Source organism: Dendrobates tinctorius, unplaced genomic scaffold (assembly GCF_039654945.1).
Source record: "Dendrobates tinctorius isolate UK_male_01 unplaced genomic scaffold, ASM3965494v1 ptg000092l, whole genome shotgun sequence".
NCBI classification, from domain to species: domain Eukaryota; kingdom Metazoa; phylum Chordata; class Amphibia; order Anura; family Dendrobatidae; genus Dendrobates; species Dendrobates tinctorius.
Genome location: NW_027361760.1, coordinates 8,842,822 through 8,868,340, shown reverse-complemented (window position 1 = coordinate 8,868,340; position 25,519 = coordinate 8,842,822). Strand labels below are relative to the sequence as shown.

The 25,519-nt window shown below is 41.9% G+C and overlaps 1 protein-coding gene across 3 annotated transcripts in view; it reads right to left on the bottom strand.

Moving 5' to 3' along the window:
* LOC141098475 (death-associated protein kinase 3-like) overlaps positions 1–25,519 on the bottom strand; it is a 143,409-nt gene that overhangs the window by 63,136 nt on the left and 54,754 nt on the right. For all 3 annotated transcript variants that reach the window (XM_073586307.1, XM_073586306.1, XM_073586305.1), the window contains exons 3-4: positions 11,598–11,727; positions 10,966–11,014 (exon numbers count right to left, since the gene is read on the bottom strand). In XM_073586307.1, coding sequence (XP_073442408.1) covers positions 10,966–11,014; positions 11,598–11,727 — 179 coding nt within the window. The remainder of the gene's footprint in view (positions 1–10,965; positions 11,015–11,597; positions 11,728–25,519) is intronic.

Sequence of the window (25,519 nt, the reverse complement as noted above, 5' to 3'; positions counted from 1 at the left end):
ATGTACTGGTTCATATGTTTCTGTAGCTTAGTGGCTATGATGCATGACAGGAGATTCCACATTGTTGAAAGGCAGGCTATCGGGCGGTAGTTGGATGGAACTGTTCCTTTGGGGTGATCCTTCATGATAAGCACTGTTCTTCCTTGTGTAAACCAAGCTCGGCAGTGGCCTTCTTCTAGCAATTGGTTCATCTGCTTTGCCATGTGTTCATGTACCGCTGTTGATTTCTTTAGCCAGTAGGTGTGGATCATGTCTGGGCCAGGTGCTGTCCAGCTCTTGACCCGCTGCTGGAAGACTGCTTCTGTAATGGTGACTGGTTCTTGCTCTATGTGGTTGCTGTGTTTCACTTTCAGATCTTGCAGCCACATTGCACTGGTGTGTGTTTTTTACTTCTCCCGTATGTTCCTCCAGTATTGTTCAGTCTCTGCAATTGGTGGAGTTGCTGCCTTTGTACTGCTAATCTGTAGCTGAGAGTACACCTTGGATGGTACTTTGGAGAACAGGGCATTTCTCTTCTTAGCCTCAGCTTCTCTAGTGTATCTCCCTAGTCTTGCAGCAAGTGCTGTGAGCCTTTGTTTTGCAGTCTCTAGGTATTCAGTTAGGGACAAGCCTTTGTACTTGTCCAGCTTGGTCTTTCCTTCTGTATTTCTGTTAGTTGACTTCACTTCGTGTCACCTTGATTTTAGTCTCCAGTCTTCTTTTCCAAGGGGGGCACGTACTTCTGTTCTTGCTGGTTGTATAGCCAAGCATTTCCACGATTGCTGTGGCAGTAGCATAGATCAGTTTATTAGTTTGAGTTTTAGTGGTGGTAAGTATTGATGCAAGTGCTCTATTAGCATCTTCTAGCATACTGTCTGGTGTTTCTTTGCTGAGCATTGGCAGTCTCTCTCTGGTATTGATGGTATTTAGTTTATCTAAGTGCTCTCTAGTTGCAGGATTGGATCAGGAGATTCAGGGATTTGCACATGTTGGTCTTCATGTAGGGTGGATCTGCATTGCAGTTGATCCATCTCAAGTTGTGATAATAGCTGCTTTCTCTTTATGATGTTGAAACATTGGGTGACTAGTTGTTTCTCAGTTAGTGGACATGCAGGTCTTGTATCCATCCAGAGTTTCCTAATACGCTTCATATATCCTCTCTTATTTAGGCCGGTTTCACATTTGCGTTTAAGGCCGACCAGCGCCAAACGCAACCTGTTGCAATTTGGTTGCGCTCGGCGCACCGTCAAAAGGACGCAGGCGCCACCAAACGCATACTGCGCACGGCCTGCGTCCTCAGTGATAAAGATAGGGGAAGCATGACACATGCAGCGTCAAGCGCCTGGAGGCGGAGCTACCAGAGGAGGTGCGGCAGGGGGTGGGGCTTAGCGGCAGCCGTGCGCAGGCCGACGCTGCAGCCTTAAACGCAAATGTGAAAATGGCCTTAGTCTGCTGCTATCATAGCATTCAATCAGATCCAGGTTCTCTTGCCTTGTCCATGTATGGTTTGTTCCAGTAGCCCACACACTCTCATTTCTATTGTTAGTAGTCTTGTCAAAGGACCACTACTGGTATATTATTTCCAACAGGGCAGAGCCAGGACTACGCTACCAGATCGCTCACACACCTCGACCCGGACCTACAAGCGCTACTTCCTCGCAGGTCCCTGCCTTCATAATATGCACTGAAACCTCAGTTTGCTTGTTTAAGCTTACCAGGTCCAGTAAAAGCTCTGATACCGGAACGCTTACCATATAGACAGTTTTTGTCCTTAAAGCTCACGTTACATCCAGCACCGTGTATAATTTAACTGCAGACATAATTAACTGTGGATACAACAGCTTACCACCATATGGATATATCATCTTTTATAGTTTCTACTAAAGGAACATTCTGATGAAGGTCCTATGACGGACTGAAAACGTTTAATTTTTGTCTGGATGCACAATAAAAAAAAGAGGTTAATTTTTCACATTTTTGAGTGACAAGTTTGTTTACTCTTTAATGATAAAATTAAGGTTATACACATGGGAAGAAGGAATCAGTATCACCATAACACACTGAATGGGAAACTACTGGGTAAATCTGACATAGAGAAAGACTTGGGGATCCTAGTTAATGATAAACTTACCTGGAGCAGTCAGTGGCAGGCAGCGGCTGCCAAGGCAAACAGGATCATGAGGTGCATTAAAAGAGGTCTAGATACACATGATGAGAGCATTATACTGCGTCTTTACAAATCCCTGGTTAGACCGCACACAGTACTGTGTACAGTTTCGGGCACCGATGCTCAGGAAGGAAATAATGGAGCTAGAGCGAGTACAAAGAAGGGCAACAAAATTAATAATGAGGAAGGGGGAACTACTATACCCAGAGAGATTAGCAAAATTAGGATAATTTAGTCTGAAAAAAGACGACTGAGGGGCGATCTAATAACCATGTATACATATATAAGGGGACAATACAAATATCTCTCCAAGGATCTGTTTATACCAAGGAATGTGAAAGTCACAAGGGGGCCTTCTCTGCGTCTGGAGAGAAGGATTTTCCACCAACCCAACATAGAAGAGGATTCTTTACTGTTAGGGCAGTGAGAATCCAGAATTCCTTGCCTGAGGAAGTGGTGATGGTGAACTCAGTCGAGGGGTTCGAGAGGCCTGGATGTCTTCCTGGAGCATAACAATATTGTATTTTACAGTAATTAGGCTCTTTAGAAGGATGTAGATCTGGGGATTTATTCTGACGGAATACAGGCTGAACTTGATGGACAAATGTCTTTTTTCAGCCTTGCTAACTATGTTACTATTCTATAACAGCCACCTAGAGTAGGTATTCTAGTGTATCATAGTGTTAGGAGCCTTGGTAGTTATTTTATTTTAATTTATTTTTCCACATGGCAGAGCCTGGATTTAACCATTACACTATACCAGCCACACACATACACACTTAGGGAGAAAAAATAAATATAGCCTCCCAGGAAAATGAGTAATTGGTTATTATGCTGTTTAACTTGTAACATTTATTAGGTAGTGAATAGCATCATGTTTTTATTTTTCTACCTAAGCAGACCTAACGTATTGTTTCAGCTCCCTCCAAAGATTTTTTATTGGGTTCAGATCTGGAGACTGGTTAGGCCACTCCAAGACCTTGAAATGATTCTTAGGGAGCCACTCCTTAGTTGCCCTGGCTGTGTGTTTCAGGTCACTGTCACGCTGGAAGATTCAGACACACCCAATCTTCAATACTTTTACTAAGGAAAAGAGGTTCTTGACAAAAATCTCATAATACACGAATCCATCCTTTCTCCCTTCAATATGGTGCAGTCGTCCTGTCCTTTTTTGCAGAAAAGCATCCCCAAAGTATGATGTTTCCCCATCATGCTTGACAGTTAGGATGGTGTTCTTCGGGTTGTACTCATTCTTCTCCCTCCAAACACAGTGAGTGGAATTGGTATAAAAAAATAGGAATTAGTCCTTCTGGTAATTATATTTCCAGGAGTCCATCATGACAGCACGACAGGAGGTAGCCCTACTCACCCTCTAGGGACAGGAAACACGCAAAAGGTTAAAAGCCCCCTCCCTCCCACCTCAATCCCCAATGTCTTTACCAATCACCACACCACGATGGATGCAACTCTTTTAACTGAATTCTTACATACAAATGTTAAACTCAGCTTTTAGAATTCAGGGGAGGGAATGTAATGGTGCCATCATGACGGACTCCTGGAAGTATAATTACCGGTAGGACCAGTTGCTATTTTCCCCAGGACGCCCCTCATGACAGCACGACAGTTGAATTAGCAAATCAATAGCATTTTACGGTGGGACCACTGCCTGCAGGACCTTCCATCCGTAAGCTAACTGCTGACCTGACATCACATCTAGCTTGTAGTGTCTACAGAAAGCAGTTCTATTAGACAAAGTTGAGCCCTGCAGATATGGTCTATGGAAGCCCCTGCTCGCTCAGCCCAGGATATGGAAATTGCTCTTGTGGAGTAGGCTTTAAGGTTAAGTTAGGGCAAGTTAGGATAGGATATGGGTTGAACTAGATGGACTTAAAGTCTCCCTTCAACCTTAATTACTATGTTACTATGTTACTATGTTACTATGTGGGGGCTCTCTCTTTTTCTGATTTGTACAATCGAGAGAAGATTGATGTAATCGACAAGGATAAAGTTGCCTTTGAGACTTTCTTGCCTTTATTCTCTCCTGCATACTGTAAGAACAAGTTTGAGTCCTGTCTCCAGGGACCTGTGATCTCCACATAGGCAATCAGTGATGCGCTTTCTTTCTTGTTCTTTCGGAGCTGACAAAATGATGGTAGAATGATCTTCTGGCTTAATTTTGAATTTGATAATACCTTTGGCAGGAAAGGGTCAAGTCTAAATATTGAACAGTCCTCCAGGATCTGTAGATAGGGATCCTTTACTGACAGTGCTTGGATCTTCCTTAAACGTTCTGCAGAGGTGACTGCCACCTGAAATGCAGTCTTCATTTAAAGAAAATTAATATTACATTCTTCCTGGGTTTCAAAGGGAGGACTGCATAGGGTCCCTAGCACTATGTTTAGGTCCCATTGTGGAACAGTTTGATTGTGTGTCTTAACCTAGTAACGGCTCACATAAACCTTGCAATCCACAGGTGGTCTGCTAGAAGGAAGTCCAGAAAGGCGCTAAGAGCAGAAGTCTGTACTTTTACGGTGCTAGGCTTTAGTCTCATCACGAATCCTATCTGGAGGAATTCCAGGACTTTGGGAATGTCTGGAAGGGATGACTCTGATGTGGTTTCCCCTAAATAAGAGTAGAATTTTTTCCATACCTTGGAATAGATTGCTGAAGTCACCAGTTTTCAATTTGCCTGCATAGTGGTTATTACATTACCCGATAATCCTTTGCCTCTCAGGATCCAAGCTGTCAGGTGTAGAAAGCGCGTATCTTGACGCCAGAGGCGCCAGAAGGAAAACAGGATCCTCCAGGGCCATGAAGTATAACACTGGAAACCAACTTCTCTTGGGCCAGAAGGGGGCCACCAGTATTACCATGACTTGATCTTCCTCAGGACGTGTGATATAAGGGGAAAGGGGGAAATGCGCACAGAAGATCTGATTCCCAACTCAAGATAGGGCAACCACCCCTTCTGGGTTGTCTCTTGGATCTATGGAGAAGAACCTTGCCAACTTTGCATTCTTCCAGGTTACAAACAGATCTATATGCAGAACCCCCCACCTCTGTGTTAGCTGGTGGAACACTTCTGAATTCAGCTCCCACTCAGAGGACCACAGATTTTCCCTGTTGAGAAAGTCTGCTACTCTGTTTTTGGAGCCTTCCAAGTGAACTGCTGAGATGGACAGAATGTTTCTTTCTTTCTGCCCACCAAAATATTAGCTCTGCTAAGGCCATTAGGAGTTGGCTTTGCGGGCCTCCCTGGTGACGCAAAGGAAACCGCTGTGACGTTGTCCAAAAAAATTTCACATGACGATCTCTGACCGTGTCTCGGCATTGTTGTGTTGTCTTCCATACAGTCTATATCTCTCTGTAATTGAATAATCTTTTTTGGTCTTCCGGGGTCCATGTACATTCAGGTACTGTCCCTCCACTTCTGCTCCCCATTCTTTCAGACTTGTGTTGGTGGTGAAATGGATGAAGAGAGAAATGATCCATGGTAATCCTTCCCCAAGTTTTTTCCTGGATGTCCACCAAGAGCGGGAAATTTTTAGGCTTGCTGAAATTCTCATTTTCCTGTCTAGACCAAATGGATGTCTGTTCCAGACTGACAGTATCATTCTTTGTAGCTGTCTTCAGTGGGCTTGGGATGCAGGATATCAGCAGGTCTAGGACCCTCATGGCATACCTGATGGAGACTATCCTCTTTCTCTGCAATGTCCAAATCTTGTCTTTGATTTCTTCTTGCTTTATGAAGGGAAGGGAAGATATCCTGTGATGTGAATCGAGGCAGAATCCTAAGAACACCTTTTGAGTACCTGGTTGAAAGCCGGATTTTTCCCAGTTGAAGCGCCATCCCAGACCCTCTAGTATGTCAATAGTCTGGGCAAGCTGCTGAGGAGGATGGTTGAGTCTGCTATTAGAAGGATGTCGTCCAGGAATGGAACTATAATAATTCCCTTCTTCCCCAGAAAAGCAGCCACCTCCATCATTACCTTCAAAAAGATACGAGGAGCTGAGGAAAGGCTAAATGGCAGACACGGGAACTGGAAATGGTGGATTGATGCTGATGCTCCAGCACAAACCTCAGTAACTGGCGGTGGTCTGGCACGTGGTAGAATGCATCTTTTAGATCTAATGTGCACATGACGGAGCCTTTCCATATCAAATGAATGCTTGATCTTACTGTCTCCATTTAGATTTTTTTGCACCTGACCCATTGATTTAGGAGCTTTAGATTTATATTGGTATGAAATTTGCCCGAAGACTTTTTTATGGAGAAAAGAGAAGAGTAGTGACCTTTACCTATCTTTGAAAAGGGTACTGTCTCGATTGACCCTAATTTTAATTTTAAGAGGTTCCTGACATCCCCCAGAGTCTTTTTGAAGCAGAGAAGGAATAGAGTTTGGTGGTGCAAAACCATAGAGGGAGATGGGAGAAGTCTATCCTGTACCCTTCCCCTATGGTCCGCAGAATCCACTGATTGCAGTTTTTTCTGGAAAGGTGTTGGACCATAACAGTCTCCCTCCTACCTTCCTGGCATCAAGATCTCCCTGGAGGGCTGGAAGAAAACCGGGAGGATCTACCTCTGCCCCCCTTGGGGTATCTCCACCTTCCTGTCTTCTCCTTTGCATTACAATCCTGCCTGGGGCCTGACTGGGTCTACAAAAGGAGTGATAATTTTCGTTTTTTCTTCCAGGAATCCTTTCTTTTTGTCAGAGGCCCTCCCTAAAATGTCATCTTGAACTGGACCAAAGATGAGTGGGAATGGGATAGAGCAAAGCTTATTTTTAGAATGGCTGTCCCCTGACCACGTTTTAAGCCAGATAGCCCGATGCGCTGAGTTAGACAACACATAACTTCTGCCAGCAAAAATCACTGATTCAGCAGAGGCATCTGCTATAAATTGTGCCTACATTTTTAACATAGGGAGGGACTCTAACATGACCTCTCTAGGGGTGTTAGATTTCAACTGGGAGGTTAGCTCGTCGATCCAGATACATATGAACCTGGATACCAAGGTATCGGCAATATTAGCCTTAAAGACGGCTGCTGAAGACATCCTTCTCCTCTTCAATAGTCCCTCGGCCTTCATTTCCATAGAATCCCACAGGCAGTTAGAGTCTTCAAAAGGTATTGAGGTCTTTTTTGCAACCTTAGCGAAAAGGATGTCCACTTTTGGGATTTCTTCCTAAATCATGACTTCCTCCGGATCGAAGGGGAGATGGGCTTAAAGTCTCTTGGAATAACAAAATGCTTTTCTGTGTCTTCCCATTCTTTCAGGATCATTGCATTAATGTGTTGGTTGACCAGGAACACTATTTCTGTGTGTCCTCACTCCTCCAAACACCTCATCCTTAATCATGTGTGGCACTTGAGTCTCTTCGACATTCATGGTAGCTCTTTCAGCCCTCAACAGATCATCCGCTGTTATGAACGGGTCACCGAGGAGGATGGCAGGAACAGGCTAAGCCACCACGAAACCAGAGAGGTTGGTAACTCAGCGGATTGCAGACCCCTGATCCTATCCACACAACTAGCAGTAGCCCTAGATGCCTTGGTACAGCCGGAGAACTAACTAAGCCTAAAGCCAGAAAGGTGAAATCTAAACTGCCCCGGAGCAGATGCTCAAAGGAATAGCTAGCCCCCAAACATAGGCAGAAAATAGACTGAGCAAATGATGGGGCCCAAACTGTCTAGATAGGACAAAAAAAACCCTTAAAAAACACATCTGATATACAAAAAAACCTGAGGCCACATGACCTCACCCCCGCTAGATCAGCACTCTGGTGTAAACTGGATTGGAAGCAAAGCAAAGGATACTAATATAACAGGGGACTGAACAGACTGACAAAAGCTGTAACATATGAGTGGGGCCCAGCGCTGCCCCCAGCAGGGAGTACGCTGAACCCTCGCAACAAGGTAGAAAGCAAAAAAAAGGCACAACCAGATTAGATGCAAAGGATTAGCAAAAGAATCACATAAACGAACCATGCAAATCAGGCAGGAAACAGAAGAACTCAAAATGCACAAGGAGGAAATCACCAGCAACCACTAAGGGAAGTCAGTGCACTTATATGCTCACAGCCAGTAATCCCAGATTGCCAATCATGGTCAGGTGGCAAACTTCCATCAAACTGGCCAGCTCCACTACTCCCAGTAACCACCTGAGGGAGCTCCGGATCAGAAGTCCGAACAAGGGAATTCACAACAATCCGCATTTTCGGATGAGAAAAAAATACTTTTTTCTTTCCTCCGAAAGCATCTGGGGAATACTTTCTTCCTCCTCCTCCTCCTCCTCAACGTCCTTCTCTGAATAATACGAATATGGGTATGCCTCCTCTGAGGATTTTCCATCTCCCATCTGGCTCTCTTATGACAGGAGGTACTCTGAGCTGGCTGTGGAAGTGCGGTCCATGCTAGAAAGCACACGAATCACTGGATGGCCTCCCTGGCTGGAAATGCGTTCCATGCTGAAACGTACACCAGTGTGTGCGAACCGGAAATCTGGCGACAGCGTGGAGCTGAGAGTCCTTCGCAGAGGAAAGAAGCAACGTCGGGAGCTCCACCGACAGGCTGAGGGACCCCCACCCAGTGAGGTATCAACCATGGAGCCTATTGACAGTGGGAAGGGAAGAGATTCAGTCCCCTCCGATCCCAATGAGCTCCCAAGTAAATTATCTGCGCTCCTTCTCTTGCTGTGCTCTGTCCTGCTAGGGACAGGAAACACACACGTGTGTTTCCTGTCCCTAGAGGACGAGTAGAACTACCTCCTGTCATGAGGGACGTCCTGGGGAAAGTTTTATTTTGTACTCATCTGACCACATGAACTTCTCCCATTCCTCTTCTGGATCATTCAGATGGTCACTGGTGAACTTCAAATGGGCCTGGATATGTTCTGGTGCGAGCATGGGGACGATGCATGCCCTGCAGGATTTAAATCCATGACGGCGTAGAGTGCCACCAACGGTAAATTTTGAGACTATTGTCTTAGCCTTGTGCAGGTCTACAGTTTTGTTCCTGGTGACCTTAGACAGCTCTATGGTCTTGCCCATGGTGGAGAGGTTGGAGTGTGATTGAGTGTGTGGACAGGTGTCAAGTTCAAACAGGTACAATTAATACAGGCAATGAGTGCAGAGTAGCAGGGCTTCTTAAAAATAAAAAAATAACAGGTCTATGAGAGCTAGAATTCTTGCTGGTTGGTAGATGATGAAATACTTATTTCATGCAATAAAAAGCAATTTAACTATGTAAAAATCAGACTGATTATCTGGATATTTTTTTAGATTCTGTCTCTCACAGTTGAAGTGTATGTACGATAAAAATTACAGACCTCAATTCTTTCTGGTGGGAAAACTTACAAAATCGGCAGTGTTATCAAATATTTATTTTCCCCACTGTATATGGAGGCGAGGAGATACAGACCTAGAGAAATATTTAGCACATACCTGTGGTTTTGTGTGTGTATTTGGCCCATTATATGCTATACTGTAATACATTTTTGATGTTTGCCTCTCTTCAGACTTTATCCTTAATTTAAAAAAAGGAAGGATGGCACTCACTGTTCATAAAATCCACCTTTATTGCATGTATAAAATCTTTGGCAGGGGAGCAATGTGTATGGTAAGAGGACATGCACATTGCTCCCCTGCCGAAGATTTTATACATGCAATAAAGGTGGATTTTTATGAATGGTGAGAGCCATCCTTATTTTTCTTTGCTTTTATCCTTAATTTTGCATTAGCTTCTGAGCTAATGGGTACAAACTAGCTGCTTTCATGTCTCCCATAAACAGATTTCTGCTCTCCGGTCTCTGTATAGCACATTTACAAGCAGCAACAGCCACATGAAAGACATACAGCAGTAATGAGTACTATAGCAACAAATCCAGCTCGGAGATGAGATAAAACAATAGAGGTGCAGCACCGGTCTGTGTGTGTCTCTCTGCTCATTTCTCATCCCTTCCCATACCACAGACTTACCATATAACCTGATCCCTCAGGAAGGTTATGCCCTGGAGTTTGACATTCCCTTTGTCTGTTCGATTCTTAGACAGAATTTAAAAAAAAAAAAAAAAAAAAAAAATCAATCCGATTCATAACTGATGCAAATCAAAACATTGAACTTTATGGATCCATCTAGGTTCCTTTAGAAGTCCATTGTTACTTTGAAAGATAAAGCGCATCATGCAAAAAAAATTTCTCTTTCTAATAACTGATACATAACAGAACCCAGATGGACTTTGCTCTAGGCAAGCCAAGGATGAGAAGGTTAGGTCGGGTGCATACACTCAGGAATTGGCAGCACTTTGGATGCAGCACATGTTCCCTGCGTCCAAAGCGCTGCCCGTGTATTGAAGCAGGTGAATCCGTCTGTGTTCACTGCACTGTGCGGAATCACCGCGTCCAATTCATTGTACGGGTGAGATTTTTCTTGAGGAGATTTGCGTCTCTGCAAGATAAATAGACATGCTGCGGTCTGGAAAGACTCACTGCATGTCTGTCTCTGCAGGTAAGCCGCAGGCATCTGTTCATGCATGGTGGACATGGGATTTCTTAAAATACCATTCACTATGCTGTAACATTTGGAAGCTGCAGGCTGGATACAGCACAAGTATGCAGCGTCCAATCCGCAGTGTTTACTGATCGTGTGTACCTACCCTTACAGTCCAGTCAATCAGACCCTTTTTCGCCTTACAACAGTGACAGTGTGTAGTAAAGCCCATACACATTATTGTTGTGTTGTGGGATGCCAGAATAAATTGGCCAACTAAGCTAACAAATACTGAATGCTGGCAATAATACAATGCACAGAAGATGCCTCACCACATATCAGCCTCTAATCCAAGAGGTTCATAGTTGACAATCTCAGGAGCTGTAAAACCAGAATATCAGAAATTATATACAATGATATGCACAGGAAAAAAAAGGAAGAGCATTGTTATAGGAAACTTAAGTCCCTCATGCCCTCCAAAACACCACTTGTACATTCATGTATAAACACCCTGCCTAACAAGCTCTTTCAACTGTATAACTCTGACATGGGTATCAAAAAACTAATTTTAAATTCTGTTTTCAACATGCAAACCGCTTTCAGATTATTCTATGGGGCATTTATTTCCCAGACTAGTCATTCCACTCCCCGACTTCACAGGCGCACTGCACATGTCCGGACATAAAGCAGCCAGAAGTCCTCTGAGGAGTCAAAGATCAATTGCCGACTCACCAAAAGACCTCTCTGTCAGAAAAGCTTTTCTTAAAGCCCCATACTCAACAGATGTGTTTTGGCGAGTCTTATTAACTTTGTCAAAACAAAGATAGGCATAGTTGCTAAGAAATTTCAGATCTTATCAAAGTCTCACAAATGTTAGAGTTATGCTAACAATGCATGAAAAATTTAAGATGTTGTGGACCACACAAATCTAGAAACCTATAGTTGAGTGGATTTGCCAACTTACCGACAAATTCAGGTGTTCCAAATATATTCTTAAACTCATTTCCTGCTTGAATTTTGTGGGCAATTCCAAAATCTATGAGTTTTATACGAGGGTTTGGGCTACTTTGATCCAGTAACATGATATTTTCTGGCTGAAAAATAAAGAGAAATGGAGATATTGACCAAAAAATTTCCTCGTCAATTCTTAATGCTCAAAAGTTTTGGAAATATCCAAATAGCATAATAAGCTTAAAAACTTTAGGGCTGATAACCATCAGCATTAATAAAAATCGGTCCGATGTGGTTCCTGAAAGTTGGACGTGTGTTATGTGAGTACAATGCAATTTTTCTCCCATAGCATCTGTATAACATGTATATGAAATCCGTAAGCAATGCGATTTTAACATTAGGTTTTACATAGATTATTTCTATGTCATTTAACCCCTTCCTGACATGAGACATACTATCCCGTCCATGGGACCCGGGCCCCTATGCCCATGGACGGGATAGTACGTCTACCGCGATCAGCGGCGCCCACGTGGTGAGCGCCGCTGATCGCGACCGGGTGTCAGCTGATTATCACAGCTGACACCCGGCACAATGTGTCAGGGGCGGTCACAGACCGCCCCCGACACGTTAACCCCTTGCACACCGCGATCAAACACGATCGCGGTGTACCGGGAGTTAAAGGGAAGCATCGGCAGGGAGGGGGCTCCCTCCGTGCTTCCCTGAGCCCCCCACGGCAGCGCAATGTGCAGCGCTGCTGCGGGGGATTCCTTTCCTCCAGGCCCCCGAATCCAAGATGGCGACGGGGGCCTTCGGGGGCCTGCAGGAAGCTGGCTTCCTCAGTGCCTGCAAAGCGCAGGCAAGAAGAAGTCTTCTTCAATGCCTGTGACAGATTGCTGATCTGTCACAGTGATCTGTGATGTGACAGATCAGCGATCTGTCACAGGACAGTGATGTCCCACCTGGGACTATGTAATAAAGAAAAAAAAAAAAAAAAAAAAAAATCAAAATCGCCAAATAAATTAGTAAAAAAAAAAAAAAAAAAAATTATATATATATATATATATATATATATATATATATATATATATATATATATATATATTTTCCCCAATAAATTCATTTTTTGAAAATAAAAAAAACCCAAAACAATAAAAAGTACACATATTAGGTATCGCCGCGTCCGTAACGACCCGCCCTATAAAACTGTCCCATTAGTTAACCCCTTTAGCAAACCCCTTAAAAAATAAAGATAAAAAACTAAGCAAAAAATAATGATTTATTATCATACCGCCAAACAAAAAGTGTAATAACGCGCGATCAAAAAGACGCATATAAATATCCATGGTACCGCTGAAAACGTCATCTTGTCCCGCAAAAAACGAGCTGCCACACAGCATCATCAGCGAAAAAATAGAAAAGTTATAGCTCGCAGAATAAAGCGATGCAAAAATAATTATTTTTTATATAAAATAGCTTTCATTGCATAAAACCGACAAAACATAAAAAAACGACCTAAATGAGGTATCGCTGTAACCGTACTGACCCGAAGAATAAAACCGCTTTATCAATTTTACCGCACGTGGAATGGTGTAAACGCACCCCCCCAAAACAAATTCATGAAACGCTGGTTTTTGTTCATTCTGCGTCCCAAAAATCGGAATAAAAAGCGATCAAAAAATGTCACGTGCCCAAAAATGATACCAATAAAAACGTCAACTCGTCCCGCAAAAAATAAGACCTCACATGACTCGGTGGGTCAAAATACGGAAAAATTATAGCTCTCAATATGTGGTGATGCAAAAACTATTTTTACAATAAAAAGCGTCTTTCAGCGTGCGACAGCTGCCAAAAATAAAAACCGCCATAAATAGTAAATCAAACCCCCTGTTATCACCCCCTTAGTTAGGGAAAAATAATAAAATTAAAAAAATGTATTTATTTCCATTTTTCCATTAGGGTTAGGGCTAGGGTTAGGGCTGAGATTAGGGTTAGGGGTGTGTTGGGGTTCGGGTTGGAGTTAGAATTGGGGGTTTCCACTGTTTGGGCACATCAGGGGCTCTCCAAATGCAACATTGCGTCTGATCTCAATTCCAGCCAATTCTAAGTTGAAAAAGTCATATGTGCTCCTTCCCTTCCAAGCTCTGCCATGCGCCCAAACAGTGTTTTACCCCCACATGTAGGGTATCAGCCTACTCAGGACAAATTGCAAAACAATTTTTGGGGTCCAATTTCTCCTGTTACCCTTGGGAAAATAAAAAATTGGGGGCAAAAATATCATTTTTGTGGAAAAAAAATGATTTTTTTATTTTCACGTCCGAGCGTTATAAACTTCTGTGAAGCACTTGGGGGTTCAAAGTGCTCACCACACATCTAGATAAGTTCCGTGGGGGGGGGTCTAGTGTCCAAAATGGGGTCACTCGTGGGGAGTTTCAATAGTTTAGGTACATCAGGGGCTCTCCAAACGCACATGACACCCGCAGACCATTCCATCAAAGTCTGCATTCCAAAATGGCACTGCTTCACTTCCGAGCAGGGTGGATAAAAATCAATGTTTTTTTAAAAAAAAAATCAAAAAAAATCAGATTTTTTTCAATAAACTGCTTTTTGAGGAAAATATTTTACCATCCAAAGGTTCTTCCATCATGAGATAAAGCGGAGTTGTTTAACTCAGTAGAATAAAGGCTGTATATGTGTAACATTCACAATGCCATGCTCTTCCAGAGGTTTCTGTAGGATTAGTGGGCAGTTTCTCTCCTATATTATCACAGACGCTCGCTTTACTTACGCAGTTCTCAAAACTGAATTTGACTCCGCAGAGGTCCCAGCCTCTTCTTCACGGCAAAAAGGTTACAACATGAACAGAGTTGAGAAAAAGACCTTAATCCTATTGTTCTACAAACCTATGAACACAGAATCAACCCCTTCAGTGCCAAGTCCAAGAAGTTAGACAATATGTTTCTGATTTTTTGGAGTGGAATAGATCTGCACAACACAAGAAGAATGTGAATCTAAGTGTGAGGAGGAGGAAGGGCAAGCAGACAAGAAAATGAAAGTGAAACTTTGAGCACAATACTGCAGCATAGCCACAGACAGACAAGTCTGGATCTGTTTGTGTGTACGATCTGAGGTTTATTACATTCTTTCCTTATAATGGCAGCAGGCCGTAAAAGAGACCCAGTTTGGGAATATTTTAATGAAGCTCCTTCGCCTATCGGTAAGGCAGGCATGCGTGCAAAATGCAAACGATGCAACAAAGAGATGCAAGGCCTGGTGGCGCGAATGAGGCAACATCATGAGAAGTGCGGTGATGAAGAAGACCAAAGAAACACTTCTGAACAGGCAGGATCTTCAGGTTGGTAAACATTTTTATTGAATCCTATTTCTAAAGACTGAACTGTCATGTGTGAGAAAAAATATATTTCTTATTATTACTGCATGTTACTGTCATTTGGTACAGTTATGAAGAAAAACAAATATTCCTTTTGGGGCAGGGGCAGTGATGTGTTGTGTACAATAAGCAGAAATTGTATAAACAATAAAATAACAGCATTGACTTTTTGTTTAGGGGAATTCATGGATTCTGGAAACTATCCACCTCCATGATCACCATCATCCTGTTCTACAGTTTCAGAGTTATCCATCCAGGATAGTGCTTCTTTAGCAGCAGCAGCATCATCAGACACCCACAGCCACATATCACCATCACCCAAAAGGAAGAAAAAACCTTTACCTCCTGGAACCACCATAGATAGGTTTGTGATAAGAACTAGCAGATTAGAAAAAGAGTTTTTGGTGACACTTTAGGTTTGATTTTTTAGAGTCATGTATTAAAAGTTATATTTTATCTTACTTGCTTGTATAACAACAGAAGGTAAAGTCTTCCTTGCACAAACAACTGATATGTCAGGAAATGCACACACAGCAGAATACTTACAAGTGGCAGTAAAAGCTAGACGTACTAGACATGTGAACAAAAATTCAAATGTCTAGTACGCAGTTTGGTCACTGACAATGCTGCAAACGTATCCAAGATGAGAAGAGATTTAGAAGAGCAGGGAGGGAATACAAAGCTGCTAATAACATATGGTTGCAGTGCTCATTTGCTGCACCTCTTAGCCAAAGACTTAAGTGTTCCAGAAATAAAGGCTAATGTTGTTGAAATTGCTAAATACTTCCGTAATAATCATTTTGCTGCAGCAGCTCTGAAAAGGATGGGTGGAACCAAGCTAACGCTCCCACAAGATGTTAGATGGAACTCTGTGGTGGACTGTTTTGAGCAGTATATCAAAAACTGGCCTATTCTGATGACACTTTGTGAAGAAAATCGAGATAAAATAGATGGCACTGTCACGGCCAAAATCCTCAACATTGGGCTTAAGAGAAATGTTGAACATATGCTGAGCTTCCTGAAACCCATCTCTCAAGCTTTAAACAAAATACAGAAAAATAGCTGTTTTATTGCGGATGCTGTTGAAATTTGGAAGGAACTGAGTGAACACTTAAAAACAGAACTACACATGGACAGAATTAAATTACAAGCAGTAAACAAACGAATGGGACAAGCACTGACTCCAGCTCATTTTTTGGCAAATATTGTCAATATCCAATATCTGGGTCAAAACCTAAGTGCTGAGGAAGAGGAGTTAGCTATGACATGGGTATCCAGCAATCATCCATCTTTAATGCCAACTATAATAAACTTCAGAGCTAAGGGGGAACCATTCAAGAAATATATGTTTGCTGAAGATATTTTAAGGAAGGTCACACCAGTAAACTGGTGGAAGTCACTTAAGCACTTGGATTTAGAGACTGTTAAAGTAATTATTTCACTTTTAACAGCAGTAGCTTCTTCTGCAGGCGTTGAAAGAATATTCTCTTCCTTTGGACTCATTCATTCTAAATTGAGAAATCGGTTGGGACCCAATAAAGCAGGAAAGCTTGTTTTTCTTTTCCAGATTATGAATAGGAACAAAGAAGAAGATGATGATGAAGACAAGTGAGCTACAGAGGACAGCAGGGACAGTAGTATTTAAGTTTATCATGTGTCGGCTGGGCTGACAGTCTAAGTTTCTTAAAATATATATATATTTTGTTTAGCCAAATTAGTTCACAAACATGGATGTTTGTTTAAGCAAATAACTTATGCTGTAATGTTATAGTTTCAGTTGAATAAATCTATTTAAATTGTTATTAAGGTCAGGATTATTTTTCTCCTTCCTAAGTACAACAGAACAGTGGTGTCCAAATATGAATGATTAACCCATTAAACTGGGGAGAAAAAAGTAATATAAAAAGTGATTCTAAAAATCTTCATCTACTTGCATGTTAAAGTAGCAAGAACTAGTTTAGGTAGAAACTTTGATTTAAATCACTGATTTAAATCAAGCCTTACTGACTAGTGATTTAAATCGTGATTTAAATCAGTTAGATTTAAATCAAATCCACCCTGCTTCCGAGCCCCGACGTGTGTCCATACAGTAGTTTTCTCCCACATATGGGGTGTCAGCGTACTCATGACAAATTGGACAACAACTTTTGGGGTCCAATTTCTCCTGTTACCCTTGGGAAAATGAAAAAATTGGGGACTAATTGATCATGTTTGTGGAAAAAATACGATTTTTTCTATTTTCATGCCCTGGCATTATAAACTTCTGTGAAGCCCTTGGGGGTTCAAAGTGCTCACCTCACATCTAAATAAGTTCCTTAGGGGGTCTAGTTTTCAAAATGGGGTCATTTGTGGGGGGTTTCCACTGTTTAGGTACATTCGGGGCTCTCCAAACGCAACATGACACCCGCAGACCATTCCATCAATGTCTGCATTCCAAAACGTCACTACTTCCCTTCCGAGCCCTGACGTGTGTCCATACAGTAGTTTTCTCCCACATATGGGGTGTCAGCGTACTCAGGACAAATTGGACAACAACTTTTGGGGTTCAATTTCTCCTGTTACCCTTGGGAAAATAAAAAAATTGGGGACTAATTGATCATGTTTGTGGAAAAAATACGATTTTTTTATTTTCATGCCCTAGCATTATAAACTTCTGTGAAGCCCTTGGGGGTTCAAAGTGCTCACCTCACATCTAGATAAGTTCCTTAGGGGGTCTAGTTTCCAAAATGGTGTCATTTGTGGGGGGTTTCCACTGTTTATGTACATCAGGGGTTTTCCAATCGCGACATGGTGTCCGATCTCAATTCCAGCCAAAAACGTCAAATGGCGCTGCTTCCCTTCCAAGCTCTGCCATGCGCCCAAATAGTGGTTTACCCCCACATGTGGGGTATCAGTGTACTGAGAACAAATTGCACAATAACTGCTGTTACCCTTGGAAAAATAAGAATTGAGGGTGAAAAGATCATTTTTGTGGAAAAAAAATATGATTTTTTAATTGTACCGCTGTACGTTATAAACTTCTGTAAAGCCCTTGTGGGTTCAAAGTTCTCACCACATATCTAGATAAGTTCCTTGGGGGGGGTCTAGTTTCCAAAATGGGGTCACTTGTAGGGGGTTTCCACTGTTTAGGTACATCAGGGACCCTCCAAACGTGACATGGCGTCCGATCTGAATTCCAGCCAATTTTGCATTGAAAAAGTCAAACGGCGCTCCTTCCATTCTGAGCTCTGCCATGCACCGAAACAGTCGTTCCCCCCCACAAGTCAGGTATCAGCGTACTCAGGACAAATTGCACAATAACTTTTGCAGTCCAATTTCTCCTGTTACCCTTGGTAAAATAAAAAAAATTGAACCTGAAGTATTTTTTTTGTGAAAAAAAGTTAGATGTTCATTTTTTTTAAAATATTCAAAAAAATTCCTGTGACGCACCTAAAGGGTTAATAAACTTCTTGAATGTGGTTTTGAGCACCTTAAGGGGTGCAGTTTTTAGAATGGTGTCACTTTTGGGTATTTTCTATCCTATAGACCCCTCAAAGTGGCTTCAAATGTGATGTGGTCCTAAAAATAAAATGGTGTTGCAAAAATGAGAAATCGCTGGTCAACTTTTAACCCTTATAACTTCCTAACAAAAAAAAATTTTGGTTCCAAAATTGTGCTGATGTAAAGTAAACATGTGGGAAATGTTAGTTATCAAGTTTTTTGTGTGCCGTATCTCTGTGATTTAAGGGCATAAAAATTCAAAGTTGGAAAATTGCGAAATTTTCAAAATTTTTGCCAAATTTCCGTTTTTTTCACAAATAAACGCAAGTTATTTGAATGAAATTTTACCAGTAACATGAAGTACAATATGTCACGAGAGAACAATGTCAGAATCACCGGGATCCATGGAAGCGTTCCAGAGTTATGACCTCATAAAGGGACAGTGGTCAGAATTGTAAAAATTGGCCCGGTCATGAACGTGCAAACCACCCTTGGGGGTGAAGGGGTTAAAGATAGTTTTCTGACAAAATATTCTTCATTACATAGATAGGTAGATAGGAATAAATATGTGAGCGAGATCACATTGCTTTGCTTGTGCAGCTTACATGTATTTAAGTCATAAATAAAGAAAAAAAATGGTGTGGGGTACCCAAAAATTTTGGTAACCAACTGAGGGTAGATGTTTAAAGCCTGGGAAGGGGGTAATAAACATAGAGCTTCCCAGGCTATTAATAACTGCTCACAGCTGTATATTTAGTCTTTCATGGTTATTAAAATAACTCCTTTTGGATAAGATATTTTAACTCAGGCTAACTGTGCGCTGCTGAGACCAGGATAAAATCACCACATGAGAAGTTTAACTATTTATTCCCAACGCGTTTCAAAGTGAAAAACCACTTCTTCCTCAGGGGATGACATGTAGTGTATGACTACATGTCATCCCCTGAGGAAGAAGTGGTTTTTTCACTTTGAAACGCGTTGGGAATAAATAGTTAAACTTCTCATGTGGTGATTTTATCCTGGTCTCAGCAGCGCACAGTTAGCCTGAGTTAAAATATCTTATCCAAAAGGAGTTATATTGGCGGTCACGTTTGTGAACCTTCGGGCGTGCAGCAGGCTGACATTGATTTACATGCTTTTATCCCCTCTGGAAAAGGTGAGTAGATTCCATTTGAATTTATTCTATTTTCCACCCAGATAAGACCCTATTGCGCTTTTTCTTTCCTTAGTTTTATTCTATGGTTATTAAAATGGGGGACCCTACAAAAAACCTAAAAGTGGGGCTTCCATAGAAATTAAAATCCAACAAATGCTAAGCAGACAGCTGCACACTGATATTAATAGGCTAGGAATGGGCCAATGATACTGGCCCCCTCCCAGGCTAAAAATATCAGCTTTTAAGCAGAACCACAAATGGCGCTCTTCCCACTTGCTGTGGCAGGTGGGGTAATAATATTGAGGTTGATGTCAGCTTTGTATTTTCAGCTAACATCAAGCCCTGGGGTTAGTAATGGAGAGGTGTCTATAAGACACCCCCCATTACTAACACCAGTCAAATTTAAAAGAAAAAACCACAGTCCGATTAAAGTCCTTTATTTGAAAAAAACACTCCCCCCTCTTATACTCACATGTCCAACGAGAAGATAATAATCCATTTGTCCAGCGACGAGCCTAGCTCTGCTACATCTTGATTTCATGCTGAACGTTGGCATGATGTGAGCTTTCAGCCTGGCATCCAGCAAAGACACCAAGTTGCACATGATGGCGCAGCATGTGTCTCGCGGTGACGTGAAAAAGATGAGCAGAGTTGATAGCCGATGAACTCCATTCACCTCACTGACGTCACCGCTAGCGTGAGAAAGTTCTCCCGCTGCTAGTCGTGACGTCAGTGAGGTGAATGGACTTAATCAGCTATGAACTCCACTCACCTCATTCACATCACCACGATACACTGATGCTACACTATCATGGAGTTAATAATGGGGGCATTTTACAGATGCCTCTCCATTGCTAACCCTTGGGCTTAATTGTCAGCTGCCAATACAAAGATGACATCAGCTCCAATACTATAACTCCACTTGTCACCGCTCCAGGAAAAGTGGGAAGAACAAAGGCTAAGCACCATATTTGGCACATCTTATGGATGAGTCACTTCTGGGGCAGCTGAGCGCTGATGTTCTTAGTCTGGAAGTGTGTCAATATCCATGGCCCCTTTCTGGCCTAGTAATATTATTAATATCAGCCTGCAGCTGTCTGCTTAGCCTTTGCTGGTTATGAATTATAGGGGGGCCCCACATCAATTTAAAGGGGGTATTTTAACCCCTTCACCCTTCAAGCCTGTTTTCACCTTCATGACCAGGACAAATTTTACAATTCTGACCAGTGTCACTTTATTAAGTAAACTCTGGAACGCTTCAACGGATCCCACTAATTCTCAGATTGGTTTTTTTTTTCCAGGACATATTGTACTTCACGATAGTGGTAATATTTCTTTGATATGACTTGCGCTTGTGAAAAAAAATGAAAATTTAGTAATTTTCATACTTTTAATTTTATGCTTGTAAATCAGTTATCTAACGCAAAATAGTTCATAAATAACTTCTCATATGTCTACTTTACATCAACACAATTTTTTTAAACAACTTTTTTGTTAGGAAGTTGTAAAGGTTAAAAGTTGACGAGGGATTTCACATTTTTACAACAAAATTATATTTTTTTTTTTAGGAAGCACATCACATTTTAAGTCACTATACAAGGGGCCTATAAGACAGAAAATACCCAAAAGTGACACCATTCTCAAAACTGCACAGGAATTAATGGAATGTGGAAGGAAAAAACATTCAAAAATTTTTCACTTTGAGTTCAATTTATTTTATTTTCATGAGCACGCCGGAGGTACAGTGCAAAGGTCAGAAGAGCAATATTGCAGTTCAGATTTTGCTGGAATGGTTTGAGTGTGCTATGTTTGATTGGCAGCACCCCTGAGGTAGCAGAACAGCAGAACCCCCCAAAAGTAATCCAATTTTACAAACTACACTTCTCAATGAATTCATCCAATTTTACAAACTACACTTCTCAATGAATTCATCTAGGGTTGCAGTGATCATCTTGACACTACAAGCGTGTCACACAATTTTACACCATTTAGCCCCAGATTTTACATTTTCACAAGGAGAAATGGGCAAAAACAGCACCAAAACTTGTCCCACAATTTCTGCTGTATGTAGACATACCCCATATGTGGCTGTACAGTACTGCTTAGCCATATGGTGAGACTCGGGAGGGATGGAGGGCTATTTGCCTTTTGGAGCACATTTTTTACTAGAATAGTTTGTGAACTCCATATACAGTACCCCTACGTGCTAGAAGAGCACAATTCCCCCTCAAATGACCCCATTTTGGAAGTTATCTATAGGTGTAGTGACAATTTTGTCTCCATGGGTGTTTTCCAGAAACAAATGCAGTGGATGTTGCTGAGTGAAAATTTCAAACTGCCATTGTAGTCACTAGTACGTTGTATTCACCAATATGTTTTGCCCAGCTCATGTTTCTGGAGACATTAGGTGGGCTCTCATAGCTACAGAAATGCCAAACATGTGGACGCTAAATGTGGTTCAGGCTCACTAGGGTTCAGAAGGAAGGGGGGGCATTTGAATTTGGGGATGCAGAACATGCTGAATTTCTTTTGGAGTGCCATTTACATTTCCAGAGCCTTTGTACTACCAGTAAAGTGGTAGTTCCCTATATTTCGGTTAACAGATGATGGACCTGATTGGGGACTTTCTTTTTTCGTGGATTGAAGCTTTTTTGGGGAACATTTTGCCTAACATTTAGGATCACATTTATTCAGCGCTCTACGCTGAGCTCTTACATAGGGGTTTCCATCTAAATCTCTGAGTGACGCGATTCAAATGAAACCTACGAAGGATCCATTCACTAATGAGGCAGCAGAGTTACTCTGGACTCCGTCTGGCCTCTGTTAAGCGTTGTCCTTTTCAGAAGTGCACAAAACTATGGCAGACCATGCTTTTATACACGCCTAAAAAGAGGAACACTATCGGATCACAGGCAGCCAAATGGCGTCCATAGAGCCTCATTATAGGGGCACTTCCGCCTAGGGTTCCGAAATTCTGGTGCAAGTGCTCAGTGAAGAGTGCAGGATAAATGTGAGCCAAGCCTTACTGCAATCTTTGAGAGGCAGAATGAAAAAAAAAAAAAAATCATCAGCAGAATAAATGGTTTTATAAATTTTTCACGCCATTCCTTGTGTGGTTTAGGTGATTAGATGACTTTATTCTTCGGGTCGGTGAGATTATATCAGTTTATGTAGGAGTGCTGTCACACACTAAAAAATGCTTTTTACTGCAAAAACAAGTTTTTGCATCTCCATATTTTGAGAACTATAGTTTTTCCATATTTCTGCCAACAGTCATGTGAAGGCTTGTTTTTTGTGGGACGACTTGACGTTTTAATTGGTACCATTTTTGGGCATATGACATTTTAATCGCTTTCTATTATGATTTTTGGGAAGCAGAATGAACAAAACACAACAATTTGAGCAATTACAGCGATACCATATTTATATACAGGTGCTTCTCACAAAATTAGAATATAATCAAAAAGTTATTTCAGTTCTTCAATACAAAAAGTGAAACTTTTTGGAGATGGAAATTTCATTCTCCAGCAGGACTTGGCACCTGTCCACACTGCTGAAAGTACCAATACCTGGTTTAAAAACAACAGTATCACTGTGCTTGATTGGCCAGCAAATTCACCTGACCTTAACCTCAGAGAATCATTGGGGTATTGTCTAGAGGAAGATGAAAGACACCACACCCAACAATGCAGACAAGCCGAAGGCTGCTATTCAAAGCAACCTGGGCTTCCATAACATCTCAGCAGTGAAGCTAATCGCCTCCATGTCACGCCACATTGATGCAGTAATTAATGCAAAAGGAGGCCCAACCAAGTATTGAGTGGATTTATTGAACATACATACAGTACAGACCAAAAGTTTGGACACACCTTCTCATTCAAAGAGTTTTCTTTATTTTCATGACTATGAAAATTGTAGATTCACTCTGAAGGCATCAAAACTATGAATTAACACATGTGGAATTATATAATTAACAAAAGTGTGAAACAACTGAAAATATGTCATATTCTAGGTTCTTCAAAGTAGCCACCTTTTGCTTTGATTACTGCTTTGAACACTCTAGGCATTCTCTTGATGAGCATCAAGAGGTAGTCACCAGAAATGGTCTTCCAACAGTCTTGAATGAATTCCCAGAGATGCTTAGTACTTGTTGGCCCTTCACTCTGCGGTCCAGCTCACCCCAAACCATCTCGATTGGGTTCGGGTCTGGTGACTGTGGAGGCCACGTCATCTGGCGTAGCACCCCATCACTCTCCTTCTTGGTCAAATTGCCCTTACACAGCCTGGAGGTGTGTTTGGGGTCATTGTCCTGTTGAAAAATAAATGATGGTCCAACTAAACGCAAACCGCATGGAATAGCATGCCGCTGCAAGATGCCGTGGTAGCTATGCTGGTTCAGTATGCCTTCAATTTTGAATAAATCCCCAACAGTGTCACCAGCAAAGCACCCCCACACCATCACACCTCCTCCATGCTTCACGGTGGGAACCAGGCATGTAGAGTCCATCTGTTCACCTTTTCTGCGTCGCACAAAGACACGGTCAAAACCAGGGGAAGAGTCCTGAGGAGCACATTTGCATATTCCCAGTGCCTTCTGGGATAAGTGAAAAGTCTCCGCGAGCTCAACGATCACTGGATTTTGGCCGTTGCTGCTGAAAAGCGGAAATCGGTAAACCGCGCGCCGAATTTTGGCTCATTTTTTTCATCATTTTGAAATCTCAATAACTATAACGATATGGAAGAGGCCAGGAGCCATTTGATGAGCTGCATTTCTTGCTACATGTTCACAGACTTACCAGTAGAAAAGCCAAACTTCACATTCCACAAATGCAAGCTTGTGTCCGTGTTGGAGAAAAAGTTGCAAAATCTCGAAGAGAGGTTAGCTACGTTGAAGATCATTAAGGAAGGTGAAGAGTTCTTAGACAGAGCAGAATCTCTTCATGTTACAGAAAGAGAAGTAATTCAAAGTGCACCTGAAGAAACAGAGGAATGGAAACATGTGTCCCAGAGAAGCAGGAGGATCGGGAGGCAGTCAGCTCCCATACTGCTCAGGAACCAGTACCAGGCTCTCACGCAGGGGAACGATGAAGAAATACATCAGGATAAGACTTTGCCCATAAACAGCAACCTTGTACTCCTTCAGAGTCCTCCTGGATGGAGAAAGAAAAATGTTGTGAAGAAACGGAGAGTGGTGGTCATGGGGGATTCCCTGTTGAGAGGAACAGAGGTCGCTATCTGCAGACCGGATATAACCTCAAGAGAAATGTGCTGTCGTCCAGGTGCAAAAATTAAAGATGTGTCTGACAGGATATCAGGACTCTTCAGAATTACAGATGACTACCCATTCCTGCTAATACATGTGGGGATAAATGACACAGCAAGAAACGACCTGGAAACCATCTGCAGTGACTTTGAAAACTTAGGCAAGAAAGTGAAAGAACTGGGAGTGCAGGTGGTCTTCTCTTCCATCCTCCCAGTGGATGGCCATGGAACAAGGAGGTGGAATAAGAATCTGCAGGTGAATAACTGGCTACGTCGATGGTGCCGTCAGCAAGGATTTTGATTTCTGGATCACGGAGTGAATTACCTATATGATGGACTGCTTGCTAGAGATGGGGTGCACCTTACTAAGACTGGAAAACATGTATTTGGAAGTCGCCTTGCTACACTCATCAGGAGAGCTTTAAACTAGAACAATGTGGGAAGGGAAGCAAAAAGGCCAGAAAAAGCCATACACCTGACAAATGCTATTAAGAACTCTGCTATTAGAAGTGGAAAGGAAGAACAAAGACAAAAGAATCTAAATAATAAAAATATTGGAGAAAGAGAAACCAATCACAAACTAAAATGTTTCTATACTAATGCACAAAGCATGTGCAACAAACAAGGAGAATTGGAACTACTAACGCAG